The sequence below is a fragment of the Phaethon aethereus genome, assembly GCF_964289735.1.
Source record: "Phaethon aethereus genome assembly, chromosome: W".
Classification (NCBI taxonomy): Eukaryota; Metazoa; Chordata; class Aves; order Phaethontiformes; family Phaethontidae; genus Phaethon; species Phaethon aethereus.
In genome coordinates this window covers 34,493,083-34,511,146 of record NC_138581.1, presented here as the reverse complement: position 1 = coordinate 34,511,146, position 18,064 = coordinate 34,493,083, and the positions used below count along the sequence as shown (strand labels likewise).

Sequence of the window (18,064 nt, the reverse complement as noted above, 5' to 3'; positions counted from 1 at the left end):
CCTCCCCCCTCTGAGTGGCACAGGGGGACAGGGAATGGGGGTTGTGGTCAGTTCATCACATGTTGTCTCTGCCGCTCCTTCCTCCTCATGCTCTTCCCCTACTCCAGGGTGGTGTCACGACCACAGGAGACAGTCCTCCACAAACTTCTCCAAGGTGAGCCCTACCCCTGGGCTGCAGTTCTTCACAAACTGCTCCAGCCTGGGTCCCTTCCACAGGGTGCAGTCCTTCAGGAACAGACTGCTCCAGCATGGGTCCCCCATGGGGCTGCAGGTCCTGCCAGCAAACCTGCTCCAGTGTGGGCTCCTCTCTCCACAGGTCCTGCTAGGAGCCTGCTCCAGCACAGGCTCTCTATGGGGTCACAGCCTCCTTTGGGTGCATCTACCTGCTCTGGCTTGGGGTCCTCCACGAGCTGCAGGTAGATATCTACTCCACTGTGGACCTCCATGGGCTGCAGGGGGACAGCCTGCTTAACCATGGTCTTCACCACAGGCTGCAGGGGAATCTGTGCTCTGGTGCCTGGAGCATGTCCTCCCCTTCCTCCTTCACTGACCTTGGTGTCTGCAGAGTTGTTTCTCTCACACATTCTCACTCCTTTCCTCCAGCTACTGTTGTGCAGCATTTTTTCCCCTTCTTAAATATGTTATCACAGAGGTGCTACTGCTGTTGCTGATTGGCTTGGCCTTGGCCAGTGGTGGGTCTGTCTTGGAGCCAGCTGGTATTGGCTCTATCAGACATAGAGGAAGCTTCTGGCATCTTCTCACAAAAGCCACCCCTGTAGCCACCCCACTACCAAAACCTTGCCATGCAAACCCAATACACATGCATCACTGTGCTGTTTTAGCCCTAGCCAGCAACTAAGCACCCCGCAGCTGCTCGCTCACTCCCCCACAGTGGGACAGGGGAGAGAATCGGAAGAGTAAAAGTGAGGAAACTCATGGTTTGAGATAAAGACAGTTTAATAGGCAAAGCAAAAGCCGCGCACACAAGCAAAGCAAAACAGGGAATTCATTCACCACTCCCCATGGGCAGGCAGGGGTTCAGCCATCTCCAGGGAAGCAGGGCTCCATCATGCATAATGGTTTCTTGGGAAGACAGACGCCATCACTCCGAACATCCCTCCATCCCTTCCTTCTTCCCCCAGCTTTATATACTGGGCATGATGTTATATGGTATGGAATATCTCTTTGGCCAGCCTGGGTCAGCTGTCCTGGCTGTGTCCCCTCCCAGCTTCCTGTGCACCCCCAGCCTCCTTGCTAGCAGGCCAGCACGAGAAGCTGGACTGTCCTTGACTGCTTAGCAACAACTCAAAACATCAGCACTTTATCAACATTTTCTCATCCCAAATCCAAAACATAGCCTCATACTAGCTTCTATGAAGAAAATTAACTCTATCCTGGCTGAAACCAGGACAATCGTAAAACATAAAATGTTAATTTACACACATTCTGCGAAACTTATGGGTTTTTTGGTATTCTTGATTTTTTTTTTTTTTTAAAGGTAGCTGTCATGTGGTCTCTGTGGGATATATTATTATAAGAACTGTTGGATATATAAATACATTTCTGGTCTGCTGGTGTCTCACAGGAAACTCTACTTTTCTACCCGTCAGCTTTGGGGCTTCCAGGGTCACGCAGATTTCTTTTTTATTTTGTTTACTGCTGCTCTTATGATACATTGTACTGAGAGAGGCACCCTTAAGCTTTTAGCATGGAGGAGCAAAGTTTGTTTTAAACTGATACCATTTGAAAAACAAACAAACTTGGATTGTATACCTGATAGAAGGTGGCCTGCAGCCATGGATTGCTAGCCTTCTTGACCTGACAGGAGTTGGTCAGCATTCACATTTCTAGTGAATGCTCAGCACTATGTTAAGCTTTTAATTGAAGAGATATGTCTGCTTCTGCTCTGCTTCTGCTTTGTGAGCCATAAGCATCATTTCCCATAGCATCCTAGATCACAATTTGAGGATCACTGTGCTAGAGGTAGGGTTCTATGTTACTGCTGTCTAGAAGGTGCTTGTTTTTGTTTTTGTTTTTTTTTTTTTTACACCAAGATATGGCTGCTTTTGCTTTCCCCACAAAGCTAATGCAGCAAACACCTAAAACGGGTGGTTATATCCATATTAAATGAGCTGGAGTGCAGACAACTTTCAGGTTTTTGAGAGATGTGATCTGAGGCTGTGAGCAGTGCTGGTGAGAACATCATTCTGTAGTTCGTATGAGGTTCCTGTGGAGTGGGTTGGATGTTGTTTAGTCGAAGGGATAGCAGTGAAACTTTGAGGGACCCTTGAGGCCATGCTCATGGGAAGCATGTTTTGTTCAATGCCTCCACCTCCAGACAGCAGGAGCTGCTGCAGTCTGCATCTGTCTTAAAACAGTCCAGATCTTATATGGCTGTTGGGCAGGGGAAAGCATTTTGTTGCATTATTTGCTGATTGAATGGCCTTTCCTCCTCTTCAGGCTAAGTGGTGGCATGCAAAGTTTTGACTTCATAATAATTTCCAAGTGTGTTGTTGATCTGTTTTTAGAGTGTTCCAATGTTCAGAAGAATTGAATGTAGGATACTACTTTGCCATCTTAAAGGAAAACCACTTCTTAAAAGACAAAATTTGAATGAGGGAAACATGGTTTAGACTTTTGCTTGTCTTGGGTGGGGGGTGGGAGATGCAACTACTGATCTAAGTTATGAAAAAATAGCTAATGGACACAGTTGGACACTACTTTCCATAAGCATTTCCTGTTGTTTGGTTGGCAAGGTGAAGCAGAGGTGTTTTTCACTTCACACAGTGATCATGTGTTTGCAAAGTAATATAGTAGTCTGAATAAATCTTAGCTGGCAGGTCTGCAAGTTAATTTAAATGACTGTTAAAGATAGAGGGTATGATTTAGATGATTGCCAACTTAAAGTTATGTAGGAGGAAGTTACCCACGTAGTTCTTGCTCACTGAAGACTCCCCAGCTTTCAGAACAAGCTCTTCCATTTTTTTCTCTATAAATAATCTCGTCCACTGGTCTCTTCTTCTGGGAATGCAAAACAGCTCTTGAGTTGTTTTGTTCTTTTTTTTTAATAGGAACATAAAGATGATTCTTGTAAACTACTTGAAAAAAGGTCAGTGGATCAATATTAAAGAATGCTTCTGTTTTCCAAAGACAGTTGGTAACACATTTCCAAATTTTAAGATAATGTGTGCATAGTGGATGAGGTATGCATGGTGTTCTCAAAAGGTACATGGCAGAAAGCTATTCAAAGGCACTGGTTTTTAAGCTTTGGGATATTTCTGTAATCCAGTGCTGATATTTTTTATTTTCTGTAAAGGATAAACAGTACCCAGTGTTGATCTGTGGTTGCATTTCAAAGCTTTCAATTACAAGTATGAACTTAAAGTGATTATTTTTTTAACCATTAGAATTCTTGACAGCAGAGATTTTTAATAGATTTTGTTAAAGTACTATTATTGTATGTTCATAGGAATAGCTTGCTGTTTTTTGAGCTGGTAATGTGTTTGTTTTGATGTCATGTTATTGGCATTTTTGAAAAGGCAGCTAAAGTTTACTGAGAAAGCTGAAAAAATATTTTGAATAATTCTAAAGTTCACTTTATAATAGCTTGCTGTATTGTTGACTGAATCACAAATGGATGTAGCTCCCCTCGAACGAGAGGTTTTTTCTTTAATTTCTTTTTTTCTGTGTCTAAAGGAACATTTTAGAATTTTGAACTCTGAACTACTGAGAGAAAAAGAATCCAACGGTCTAAAACTTTAGATTTGAATTTCTATTTATAGTTGATTTAAAACTTATATTGTGCTTTTTTTTTTTTAATTTCCTTGAGCCACAACACTGTAAAATCTCAGCATAAATTTTCTTCCCCCCCCCCCAGCATTTTACATGGCTGCTTGTTCTGATTAGGTTTTGTTCGTTTTGGTCAGTATCTTTTAAAGTACATCTTTAGACTTGGGTACATTGAGGAAGATGTTTTGTAACACAGGGTGACAGTAGAAATGCATTAAGTTTGTGAGATGCTATTGATGATGCTTATTTAGTGCAGTAAATTTGCTGCTTATGCTGTTGGATTAGTGGAACTCACTATTTCAAAATTTGCTTTTGCTTGAGTGACTGAAAGCTGACCAGCTGCTGTTTCTCTGTATGCCACTATCATTTACCCTCTTTAGTGCCTTACAGTTTGAAGTTTCTTTTGTTTTATTCTAAAGTATTAATTTTCTATGACAAAACTCAGAAGGATGTCTAAAGTGTATATATTTGTGCTGGCAAATACTACATTGTAGTAATGTGAATTTTCAATTATCGGGCAGCTTTACAGTCCCAAAATGTTTTTACTTAATGGATTGGATGCTGTCAAACAGGTTTTGGCAAAAATTACTTTGTAGAATTCAGTGACTTAATATTTTCCTCCTGATGGCACTTTGGCGCAGTTTCCTTCCAAAAGTATGACAGCTGAAAAAGATATTTTTTGGCTGTTAACTCATTTTTGTGGTGTGTTTGTTTCTGAGGTGAGTGTTCAACAGAAACAAAATCACTTTGCAAAAGAGCTTCATTTGGATATGTTGTCTTAATTCTCTAACTGCTTTTCTAAATGCATTTTTTCAGAATGCAAAGCTTCTGCATGTTGAAAATGTCAGCAGAGCTTGAATTACTGGTCATGTGCTGGTTTGAAAACAGTAAAACATTTTGAACTGCAGCAGCTGAAGGGCAAAGGTGAAACATGCCTGCTCTATAAATAGTAGTGAACACACGCTTTTCTGCCTGTGAACCTTTTGTTGTCTTTAGACAATAACAAACAAGCTTTTTATTTTAAAGGTTGAAACACTTTTTTTTTAAATGGATAAATACTTCCAGCAAAGGTTTGTAACTTTGAGTAAAAGAGGAATTTTCCCTTTGAAGGGAAATACATATTTGGAGTGAGGGCTTGCAGCTTTTAGCTGAAGAGACTTTTTCTGCTCCTTTGGATCTTAGTGAAATGTCATTATCTTTGAGTCCCCATGCAGGTGATTCTTTCCAGAAGCATGTAACATCTCTCCTCTTGGCAGGCTATAAATTACTGCCAGCAAATGCTTTCTAGGAAAGCACAGTGTCAGTTTTTTTACTGGCTACAAGCTTTTGATATTTTGTTTGGAGAATATTAGATGGATAGGTTAAAAAAGATTAAGGCTATGTCTGCGGGAGAGGAACAGCCCTCCCTGTTGAGTACTCTGCAGTGTTGTGGGCTAGTGGAGAAGGCAGTGTTTGATGTCTGGTAGGTTAAATTATAACAGCCATACTAGGGCTTCTGAGCTGAAATTTCATGAATTGTTTTGTCACATGTTGAAACCTTTTTAAAGGTCACATTTACTAACAACAATTTCTTTCTTTAAATACACAAACAGAAAAAGAAGAGGAAAATAGTTCTTCATAATTACCAGGCATAGCACATTGTTGCACCACAGTTAATACAGAGCTTCTACATTTTAGGCTGCAAGGGCAGCTGATCTTTTTGTTTAAACCCTCTGTAACTTAAGAAGGGTGGATTAGGTAACTTGACTGTATTAGTGCTGTCATTGTTTAGATCAGGATCTGTGTTTATGAATGTTGCTGCTTGTAACATGAATTCTCAAAAAATCTCCGTGGAGAGGGAAGGGGAGCCAGGAGCTGCATTTGTGTCTGTATGTGAGTAGGGACTTAAAGGTAGGTCTGCTGTTAACTCTAATTATTTCTGGAGACACTCATCTGTCCAGGAAAATTTTAACCGTTTAAATGCTTGAATTATATGCTGAAAAATTAAAAGTGACAAAATTGTTGGAGTAGCTGGTTGGGCACATTATTTTTAAAAATTGTTTAATAGAAAATATTTCATTGGGTCTTTTTCTATCAGAATTAATAGGAGTTTGGCTACTTACTGAGAGCAGGAAGGAGTGGGATTAGGCCCTTTCAGTGTTCGAGTGTGTCGTGGTTTAGCCCCAGCCAGCAACTACGCACCACGCAGCCGCTCGCTCACTCCCCCACGGTGGGACGGGGGAGAGAATTGGAAGAGTAAAAGTGAGGAAACTCATGGTTTGAGATAAAGACAGTTTAATAAGTAAAGCAAAAGCCGTGCACGCAAGCAAAGCAAAACAAGGAATTTGTTCACCACTCCCCATGGGCAGGCAGGTGTTCAGCCATCTCCAGGGAAGCAGGGCTCCGTCACACGTAATGGTTTCTTGGGAAGACAGACGCCATAACTCCGAACGTCCCTCCACCCCTTCCTTCTTCTTTGTCCCAGCTTTATATACTGAGCATGACGCTATATGGTATGGAATATCTCTTTGGCCAGCCTGGGTCAGCTGTCCCAGCTGTGTCCCCTCCCAGCTTCCCGTGCACCCCCAGCCTGCTCGCTGCAGGCCAGCACGAGAAGCTGGACTGTCCTTGACTACTTAGCAACAACTCAAAACATCAGCACATTATCAACATTTTCTCATCCCAAATCCAAAACATAGCCTCATGCTAGCTTCTATGAAGAAAATTAACTCTACCCTAGCTGAAACCAGGACATTATCCACCCCTTATTCCATACCATTTACGTTATGCTCAGGTACCACACTATCCAATATAACCTCATTAACCACCCCCCCCCCTTCCCATCCTTTAATATAATACACAGATTATCATCCCCTTAGTCTATAGACTTCCCTCCAAAATGTCCCTGAAAAGTCTGCTGAGTTCATTTAGTCCATGACTTTGGGCTCCATCCCTTATGGTGGTCACTCAGGACAGGCGAGGTGGGGTGTTGCGTGGAGTTACTGGGTACCAGCTCAGGTCAGGTCACCGCTGCACTGGCACTGCTTCTTGTAAGGCTTGTCCTCCATTCATTCAGGTGGTTCCTGCTATAGTAGTTCCTATAACATGCAACTCAAATCATGGGTTACAACAGTTTAAAGGTACTTCCATTACAATCTCCACCCCTGGGCCCTTTGTACTGGACCATAGGGTGTAACATTGCAATGAACTCCTCCCCTTGCCCCTGCTCCAGCTTGGACTTATCCACAGACTGCAGTCCCTTCCGTGAGCCACAGTCTCTCCAGGGGTATATCTGCTGTGGCATAGACTTATCCACAGTTGCAGTCACTTCGAGGTGCACCTGCTCCAAAACGGCCGTCTCCACAGGCCACACTACCTCCAGAGATAAATCTGCTCCAACGTGGCCTTACCCATAGTTCCAGTTCCTCCAGGGCTTCTCCATGGCCACACACTTTGAGGTGCTCCAAGCATGACCTCATGCACAACCAATAATGCTTCAAGGTGCACCTGCTGCAACATAGACTTATCCACAGCCACAGACGCTTCGAGATGTACCTTCTCCAGCGTGGACTTATCCTTGTGCCACAATCCCATCAGAGGTATACCTGCTGCGGCACAGACATAACCATGGCCACAGATGCTTCGAGATATACCTGCTTCTGTCATGGGCTTATGCACAGCCACAGACGCTTCGGGGTGTCCTGCTCCCACATGGACTCACCCACAGGTCACAGTCCCTTCGACTCGAGTTCACAGTGGAGTTCCAACCTATTCAGTACAGCAGCACAGGAGAAAACCCAGCAATACCCCGGCCATCTGCCAGCCCAGGTGCAAGGCCATTGCTGTTATCAGAATCTTCCCAGGCACAGCAGAGTCAGACGATCAGCAGTACAGCAGCAGCGAAAGCAAAAAGCAGCCACTAACGAGCACTGGACTCTAATATATGCAGGGAAGGCAAACCCATGGCAAGCACAGGGGCCTGACAATTAATGGCTAAACAGCAATAACAGCTATAAATTTTATCATCTAGCACGTTCCAATCAAACTTGTCATTATCTCAAACACTTCGTGCCCCACGTTGGGCGCCAAAAAGGACTGTCGTGGTTTAGCCCCAGCCAGCAACTACGCACCACGCAGCCGCTCGCTCACTCCCCCACGGTGGGACGGGGGAGAGAATTGGAAGAGTAAAAGTGAGGAAACTCATGGTTTGAGATAAAGACAGTTTAATAAGTAAAGCAAAAGCCGTGCACGCAAGCAAAGCAAAACAAGGAATTTGTTCACCACTCCCCATGGGCAGGCAGGTGTTCAGCCATCTCCAGGGAAGTAGGGCTCCGTCACGCGTAATGGTTTCTTGGGAAGACAGACGCCATAACTCCGAACGTCCCTCCACCCCTTCCTTCTTCTTTGTCCCAGCTTTATATACTGAGCATGACGCTATATGGTATGGAATATCTCTTTGGCCAGCCTGGGTCAGCTGTCCCAGCTGTGTCCCCTCCCAGCTTCCCGTGCACCCCCAGCCTGCTCGCTGCAGGCCAGCACGAGAAGCTGGACTGTCCTTGACTACTTAGCAACAACTCAAAACATCAGCACCTTATCAACATTTTCTCATCCCAAATCCAAAACATAGCCTCATGCTAGCTTCTATGAAGAAAATTAACTCTACCCTAGCTGAAACCAGGACAGAGTGTTAGGCTTTTCCTCAGCACATAGATGAGAGAGAGTTTTATGTATACTTCATAGGAAAGCGATATAAAAAAAAAAAAAAATCTCCTGTACAATTTCTTTGAGACCACCAATCCAATTCTCATTTACTGGGAATTAACCTGAAATAGATCTGGCTACATTTTAACAAAGCCTCTTTTTCTGAGAGGGTACTCATGGGACCATGCCGTGACTACTTAAAAACGAAAGGGAAAAGCAGAGGGAGGAGCTCATGATTCAAGGGGCAATTCTTCTCCTCTTTTCTGTATAAGTGTTGAGTGGAGCCAAGAGCAAGAATATCACGTATGCCTGAGCTTCTTTGCCCGCCCGCCCCCCCCCCCCCCCCCCCCCCCGTGCACTTTACAGCTTACTGCCTCTTCAACTTCAACTCTAACTACTTAAACTGGTAAACAACCTCTTGTAAAATCAAGGTTAGTATGTGTGTATGACCTTCTTCAGGGTAGAGTATCAGAGTACTGCAGTTGAATGTAATCCAAACAGTGATGTCGACTGCACAACCTGCTCTGAAATGTACAGCATAAACAAATGGAAAAAATGAGAGATTTTCCTCTTTGTTTCTTGTAGCTTGAAGAGCTTTTTAAAAAAAAATTGGAGATGCAACATTTTGGAGTAGAGTTATGTATATATTTCTTTTTTTTCCACCTAATTTTCATGTGATACTGCTTCCTACAACACACTTTTCTTATATTTCAAGAATACTAAATCAGTTTTGGACTTTGAGGGAACATGGTTTTATATTCTTTCCGTTATAAATAGTTAACATATAACACCTTACTTGTAGTATCCATTCCAGATTTTATATGCCGTCTGTTCAATTTTAATACTGATACAGCATATGAAATTTGTTTGTATTGCTCTGTATCTATACCTCTGACTTAATGCTTGAGCCAGAAATCAATGTCATGTTTACATAAAATCCAAAAGAAACACCCAAATTCTGCAGTGATAAAGTATTGAGAGCCAAACCTGGGTCTTCATGTTGGAAAAACAGATTGGTTTAGGTCTGGTCTTCAGAGAATAGAGTTTGAGACCTTGGTTCAACAGGGTGCTTTGTTGAATAGTGGCTGAAGTGAACATATTTCTCGTGGTATACCATACCTTCTTAAAATATAAGAAAACCCATCTCTTTTGCCTTGTGCTTTATCGTACCAAGTGGAAATGCAGACTTCTGAAACAGTGCATGCATGTCCCATTCAGTATTATAAATCTGATATCCTGTGTATTGGTAACTGCAGCGGTTTCCATCTCCAAAGAGCTACACAAACATAGCTACCCTACTGGATTGCTTGAGTTGAAGGTGAGCTTTAGCATCAGCTCAGTGGTGGGAGAGTTGAAATCAAAGAGGTTAAGTGACTCATCTCAGTGAATCGGTGGCAGTTGAGATTAGGACCTGGGTTCGTGCCACTGGAGTGCACTACTTCCTTCTTATTGAGAGAATGGTTGAATTTGCTGGTAGGTGCAGGTTCCCTGGTGTGGGATTTGGAAAAATGCTGCCAACTTGGGCAGTTGGGAGTTTCACATTGGTCTTAATCGGATGTAACTCTGCTTCTGCAGCTGTCATTTTACCAAATAAATGTCTGTCTTACTATCAAAATTTTATGAATGTTGTGAATGGCAAAGAGGGCTTGTAAACTATTTCCTTTTGATTTTACTGGAGATGAAAAGGGTACATATGTACAAAAGGGTTCATCATATTTGTAATTAAAGAAAGTTCTTTAAGATAGATCATTTCATAGAAATAGATGATGACTTTTACTTTATTAATGAAAGGTTATTGATAATGAGATATGGTATTTTACTTAATAATGTAAGCTTTCTCTTTTTTTCTCTTCACAGGTTTCCACTTGAGTGGCACAGTGACAGAGCCTGCAATGCAATCGGAGCCAGAAACTGTTTGCAATGTAGCTATCAGCTTTGATCGTTGCAAGATTACCTCAGTGACCTGTAGCTGTGGAAACAAGGACATATTTTACTGTGCCCACGTTGTGGCACTCTCTTTATATCGGATCCGCAAGCCAGATGAGGTCAAACTGCATCTTCCCATTTCAGAGACACTCTTTCAAATGAACAGAGACCAACTACAAAAATTTATACAGTATTTGATCACAGTGCACCACACAGAAGTTTTGCCAACTGCTCAAAAACTAGCAGATGAAATTCTTTCTCAGAATTCAGAAATCAATCAAGTCCATGGTAAGTTTGATACTTGTTCTTCCTTTTGTTTCATTCCCTCTTTGGTTTTGAGCTTTTTTTTTTGTGGCATTCAGGAGCGTGACCTCCTGAGGTCCCTTCCAACCTGAATTATTTTGTGATTTTATGGTGTTTACTAAAGAGGAGTTGCGGGAGAAGGATGGACTTCACAACTCTATGAGAGTTATATTCCGAAGCCGTTTATTGTCTTGTCTGACTCCAATATATATCATAATTTTCGCTTAGTCACTGCGCACACACTCATGATTGGTTACAACTTGTTACACACACTATTGCAATTGGCTATATACAAAATATCACGCGCTGTCCACGCGCCCCTCACACAGTCAGGATTGTTGCTTGCAGGTGTTCCTGTTTTCCTCGCTTCTTCTTAGTTGTTTATCACAGCTCCTTCTCCTCAAGGCCGAGCCGTGCAGATATCCAGCTGTTTACCAGCTTCTCAGTGCCACAGCTCCTTCTCCTTAAGGTCGAGCCCTTGCAGGGTGATCCCAACATCTCCCCCTTTTTGTTTATCTAAAAACAAAACCTGATGGATCATTTGCAACCTAAGGACTGTGAGGAAGATGGACCATCTGTACATTCTTGTATCGTCCTGTGCCATGAACTCAGCCCAGCAGTCGGTAGGTGTCAGCTTTACGTGGGCGTCCCCACGGAGGCAACGGTGGCCTTGCCGTACACTGATCCCCCTGCTCTTCGGGAAATCCCGGTATTTATACATTTACCAAGGAACGAGTTTCGACACACGTGGCCAGTGAGTGTCGGAACACGCCTCGGTTGCCACCTCTCAACACAGGGAGCCTATGGCGCATGTGCCCGCTGGCCAGACGTGCTGCACGCGCCACAGCCACCCCGTCTATTGGTTCGTAGGCTTTGTTCACATGGCATCTTACTATAATCCAGCAGTCACATATCAACTATGCTTAAATTAATAGCAGAATATTACAAGGCAAACAATTCTAGTTGTACTACTCCTAGCGATAGAAGCTATAAAGCTATGAAAACCAATATTATATCTTACCAAAGGATTTGTAGTTATAGAGCACTTTGCCTTAAAGCTATGAAAACCAATATTATATCTTACCAAAGGATTTGTAGTTATAGAGCACTTTGCCTTAAAAGCCTTCCATGTTTGTCTAATGATAATTCTCAAATTAGGAACTAGGACGCCCATAGCACAGTCCCCTGACCCGTTCCCGGGCAGCTGTTTCCCAGCCCATTGATCTCCACACAACCATCATGACCCTTCTGGCAGATTGAAAAGGGATTGCCCGGGGAGGAAAGAGACAGACAGAAGGTGTCTTGTCCTGTTTGATTTGCTAATGTTACCCATACATTTTCTTTTGGCTGAGGTGGCATCCAGGTTGCGATGACACCTAACAGTATCAAGATGTGTCTGACGATGACGATGGTGACTGTTCCACCCATGGTTTTACCCATTTTGCGGGCACCCAACGAGTTCCAGAATCTGAAATGACACAAGCATAACCTCGTCCCCAGGTTAGCAGTTGAAAAGGTCCTTCCCACATATTCTTTTCCAAATTTTTAACTTTTACTTGCACATGTTGTGTTAACTCAAACAGACTTCCTGTCATTCCTTTTACATGTTTTATTATGGGAGGCACTGTTTCTCCTTCTGCTAGACGCAAATAATTTAACACATATAAGGCTTTATTCAAACGTTCTTGGGGTGGTGTGGTAGCCTCTCCCCCTTTTTGTTTTTGCAATAAACACTTCAGGGAATGATTCATTCGTTCAACAATAGCTTGTCCAGTTGGGGAATGCGGTATTCCAGTAACATGCGTCACTCCCCATTGAGCAAAAAATCTTTGGGTTGACTGGGCTACATAACAAGGACCATTATCGGTTTTAATTTGTAGGGGTATACCATGGGCTGCGAATGCAGCTCGCAAATGCTTTTGTACATGCCTACTAGTTTCTCCTGTTTGTGCAGTGGCCCAAACTACTGCAGAATAGCAATCAATTGAAACATGAACATATTTAAATCTTCCAAAGTCAGCAACATGTGTCACATCCATCTGCCATAGTTGTAGCGAATGCAGTCCCCGGGGATTTACTGTAATCGCGATACCTGGGCCTATTTGTTGACAATCAGCACAAGTCTGTATAATAGCTCTAGCGTCACCTGCACTTAGATTAAATTGTCTCGCTAAAACTTTGGCAGATTGATGGAAAAAGGCATGAGAGGCTTGTGCTTGACCTAAACGATCTGGGACAGGTCCAGCCCATACTGCGGCAGTCAGCCGATCAGCTCTTGCATTTCCTTCCACCAATTCCCCTGGAAGGTTGGTATGGCTGCGTATATGCATAACATAATAAGGATGTCGTCTTTTCTGCAATAAAAACCAAAGTGTTCTAAATTGTTGATATAGCTGTTCCTGCTGTACTTGTCTGAGGATGGAACCTTCCAATCTTTGGAGTACTCCAACTACATATAAAGAATCAGTAATTATATTCACAGGTTCTTCAGACCATAATTTAAAGGCTTCAATTACTGCCTGTAGTTCTACCTTTTGAACTGATCCTGGCACGACAAGTACCCGTTCTTTCCATTCTCCGTGCTCTCGCCATACTATTGCTGCCTTGCCTGTTTTCCCACCACCATCTGTAAATACTGTAGCACCTTGAACTGGATATTGACTACACTTTGATTTTTCTTCTACTTCACGGTTTTTAAAAAAGGTGAACATTTAGTGTGATGGATAATGAATCTGAATGTCACCTTCAAATCCTGCTAATGCAGTTTGGAAGGGAACAGAGTGCTGCAAAGCCCAAGTCAAATATTCTTGTTGTAATGGTATTAAAATCGTTTTCGGGTCTTTTGCCGATATATCAATAATTCTGTTGCGCCCTTTCATAATCAAATTTGCAAAACACTCTGCTTTCGTGGTGATGGTTTTTCTGTGCTTCTGAGGCAAAAAGACCCACTCTAAAATTCTCAATGGGTCTGCTTTTGATTCTAGCTTTGTTATCCACTGTATTATAAGCGCATAGGGATGTCGCTCGTGATTGATTACTGCCAAAGTGATCCCTATCGAGGGGTCTATCCTAGAACTAAATGCTTGAGTTATCTTTTCAGAAATGTTTGCTACTGCTTCCCGGGCTTCCTTGGTCAATTGTCGAGGAGAGTTTAGCCTGCTATCCCCTCGCAAGAGCTGAACCAAAGGCTCCATATCTTGGTTTGTGATCCCACAAATAGGCCGAATCCAGTTAACGTCTCCTACCAATTTTTGTACATCATTTAATGTTTTAATCTGAATTCTTAATTCAACCTTTTGGGGGGTCACCGACGTTTCAGTGATCATCCACCCCAAGTACCTCCAAGGCGCTTCAGTTTGTATCTTTTCCGGTGCCACTTGCAGCCCACTTTGCCTCAAAAGCTCAACGAGCTCCCCGATCATTTCTTCCGGATTTAATTGATTGCCAGCCAACAATATGTCATCCATATAATGATAGATGAAATATTGAGGCCACCTTTTTCTGATTGGCTGTAAAGCCCAATTGACATAACTTTGACACATCGTGGGTGAATTTTTCATGCCTTGTGGCAATACTGTCCAATGATATCTTTGCATGGGTTGCGCCTTGTTTGTACTTGGGACTGAGAATGCAAAATGTTTGGCATCGTCTTTATGCAGAGGGATTGTAAAAAAGCAATCTTTGAGATCTATAATCAAAAGCTTCCAATACTTCGGTATCATACATGGAGATGGTAGCCCTGGTTGCAAGGCTCCCATGTCCACTATAACCTTATTGACTTCTCGCAAGTCATGTAATAATCTCCATTTTCCACTTTTCTTTGGAATCACGAAAACAGGTGTGTTCCACGGACTAGTGGTTGGCACAATATGGCCTTTTTCTAGCTGTTCTTTTACCAAATCTTCCAGGTGGGCAACCTTTTCTGCGGTCAGTGGCCATTGATTTACCCACACTGGATCATCGGGTTTCCATTCCAGTTTGAGCACAGGTTGCGTTTCAATGGCCGTTACCGAAAACCCTGCGGATCGCTAGAGAGTGATACATTCATTTGACTCAGTACATCCCGCCCAAGCAAACTTAATGGTAATGCGGCTACATAGGGTCGTACTGAACACACTAGCCCATCTGGATTTTCACAGGTTAAGGTTGTTACGCTCTGTTGTGTTGCAGAAAACCCACCGACCCCTACAAGTCCGTGAGCTGGAGACTGAGCCAGCCAGCCTGGTGGCCACTCTCGCGGTCCATTGTCGCGGTCGCACGGTGGGGTCAGGATGCCTAAACTTCATTTTCAAAGTCGGTTTTCTTCTGCTGATATCTAATGCTAGAAAGATTTCTGGTCTTCCTGTTGAGCCAAACCCCCCATTCCCCCTCACTGATTGTGCTGCCTGAGGTATAGAAGCAGTAAAAGGCACCAATTGTGCAATACGTGTGCCTGCAGGAACCGCAACAGGAGGAGATGGAGTCCACAACATTACTTTGATGGTTCCCGTATAATCAGCGTCAATGACTCCAGGGAGAACAAAAAGTCCCTGCTTTGTTGCTGAAGATCGTCCTAATAACAAAGCACTCAATCCATATCCTAATGGTCCATTCGCATTAGTTGGGACATCATAAACCAACATGTCCCATAAGGTAACCTCTACTGTTGGTTCCACATCCACTCTGGTGCTCCCTCTGGTTCGGGCGCTAAGGCTTGCCAAGCAGCCTGGTGGTGCTTCCCCATTTGTGTCATCGCGCGGGGTGCCTTCGCGCTCGGTCGCCCGTTTCCCAATTTCATACCATCCCGATGATACTTTGAACAGCATTCTGAGGCTTGATGACCAAATTTTTGACATCGACTACATGGTGGTGCTGCTGCTGGGCCTATTCCTTGCTGAAAGGGTCCTTGTTGGAAGGATTTATGACCTGTCTCAATCTGCCTAGGTCCTTTCCTTGTGGCCTTGCACTGAGCCCTAAAATGGCCTCTTTTTCCACAATTAAAACATTTTTTCTCCCCTTTTTCATTTATAAATGGCTTAATTGCTGCTGCAAAGGCACTTGCGAGTGTTTCTGCCTGATGTGTGGCAGAGCCTACTCTGTTGCAGGCTTCTACCATTTGTACTAACGTTGCTTCTTTTGGCAAAGCTAACAAAATTCTTTTACAATCTACATTGGCATTTTCTACCGCTAAATTCAACAACACTGCTAGTTTTGCGTCTTCATTGGTATACACTTTATTCAAAGTGTCTCTCAGACGATCAACAAAAGACATATATGGTTCATCTCTCCCTTGTCTAATTTGAGTGTAAGATGGTTGCCTCTTTCCCTCCTCAGGGACTGTTCGCAACGCATTCAACGCTAGTCGCCCAACTAATTGCAAGGCCTCTAAAGGCAGCCGAGCTTGCAATCTAACATCCACAAATGGTCCCTGGCCTGTCATTTGTTCCATAGTAATGTTCTGAAGCGGATCGCCGTCTTGACGCTCCAGGTTTTTCAGGGCTTCTTGCATACAGAGTTTATACCATCTGTCTGCCCACAGTAACCTTTGGGTTGGTGTCAGTAACATATCTATCATCTGCCGACAATCCCATGGTGTAAGAATCATTCCCATGAATATGTTATCTAATAAAGCTTGCGTGAAAGGTGATTGCAAGCCATAATTTTGCACTGCCTTCCGCACTTTCTTAATCAAGTCCCAATGAAATGGGTCCCAGCGATTGGGCCCGTGAGGCTGTACACTAACGGGGAATGCCATTGGTAACTCTGTTTCCTCGTCTTTCATCGCTCCTAAAAAAACGTCTTTCCACCGCTCCCTAGGGTCGCCTTTCATTTTAGGCTCTTGCCTCCCTATAGTCTCTACAACAGGCTCTTCTCCTTCGTCGCTGCTATCAGGCAACGGGGGCCGTAAAGGTGGCAGGGGCTCGGCTGAGGGCTTCAAAACTACGGCTTTCGATTGGTTAAGTCTGGGTGGTTTCGGGGGTGGTGAAGCCCGCCCCATCAATCTTTCACACGAGCACACAGGGGAGCATTGAGTACGTTGTTCTGGGCAACTTTGTCCCGTCTTGCTCTCACATATATCATTGTAGACCTGTTTCTCTGACTTATCTGATGCAGCCAATTCACCCTCGGGAGGTGCAGTCGGAGTCGCTGAAGGTCCTGGACCCTCTGACTCGGTTAAAAAGGGATTGGTTGAAGGCGGTTTAACAGCCTCCTCCGTACCAGCTGCAGCTTTTCTCTCTGCTTTCAAGGTTTTTAAAGTGATTAATATCAATTCCCATGCCGTCACTAACTCTGCAGCGGTTTTATCTCCATTCTCAATATGCTCCTGTAACGTTTTTCCTATCTCCTCCCACGTCTCTGCCTTAAACGCCACAGATGGATCGGGGGGGTACCCTTTCTTTCGGCACCAAATTAGGAGCCTTTTAAGTGTATATTCATCATATTTCAGTCCTCTCTTAGAGAGCATGTGCAGCAGGAGTCTGACTATCGCCCCTTCTTCATGCGATGTGTTCTGCCCCATGCCGCCCCGGTTGCTCACCTCACCTCGCTGGGTGCTTCTCCGTTGCAACGTATTCCTTTTTCTTTTTCCTTGCGTCAGTCGCGCTGACTGCAATTCTTCCAACTGGGCTTCTCCTGCGGCGTCCTCTGCGCTCGACCGGTGTTCAACGATGAGATCCCAGAGATCGTATCACGTCGGGGTCACCAGTTGCGGGAGAAGGATGGACTTCACAACTCTATGAGAGTTATATTCCGAAGCCATTTATTGTCTTGTCTGACTCCAATATATATCATAATTTTCGCTTAGTCACTGCGCACACACTCATGATTGGTTACAACTTGTTACACACACTATTGCAATTGGCTATATACAAAATATCACGCGCTGTCCACGCGCCCCTCACACAGTCAGGATTGTTGCTTGCAGGTGTTCCTGTTTTCCTCGCTTCTTCTTAGTTGTTTACCACAGCTCCTTCTCCTCAAGGCTGAGCCGTGCAGATATCCAGCTGTTTACCAGCTTCTCAGTGCCACAGCTCCTTCTCCTTAAGGTCGAGCCATGCAGATCAACGCCACAGCTCCTTCTCCTTAAGGTCGAGCCCTTGCAGGGTGATCCCAACAAGGATTCTGTTATTGAATCTTTGCTTTAAGATGTTTAGGAAGTAATACTTTTTGGAAAAGAGAAAAGCCACGTTTGTTAGATACAGAGTAGGTGGAACAAAAGAAGGGAGTCTTTCTGATAATGGGGCTCATCTGCAGCCTAGCCCCTCTCCTTAGGGTCCAGTAACCCTAGCAGGCCCAGGCAGGTGGTGCTGCAAGAAGGTGAATTTCGGGAGCAGTGCTCTTTGAGTGCCATGGGGATGTGGAAAAAGGCAAGGCTATTGCTCTAGTT

General features: G+C 43.8%; 1 protein-coding gene across 1 annotated transcript in view; it reads left to right on the top strand.

Moving 5' to 3' along the window:
• LOC309415200 (zinc finger SWIM domain-containing protein 6-like) overlaps positions 1 to 18,064 on the top strand; it is a gene marked incomplete at its 3' end in the record, with an annotated part of 166,580 nt that overhangs the window by 64,129 nt on the left and 84,387 nt on the right. The window contains exon 2 of the mRNA XM_082012650.1: positions 10,327 to 10,683. Within this exon, the coding sequence (XP_081868776.1) occupies positions 10,327 to 10,683 (357 nt within the window). The remainder of the gene's footprint in view (positions 1 to 10,326; positions 10,684 to 18,064) is intronic.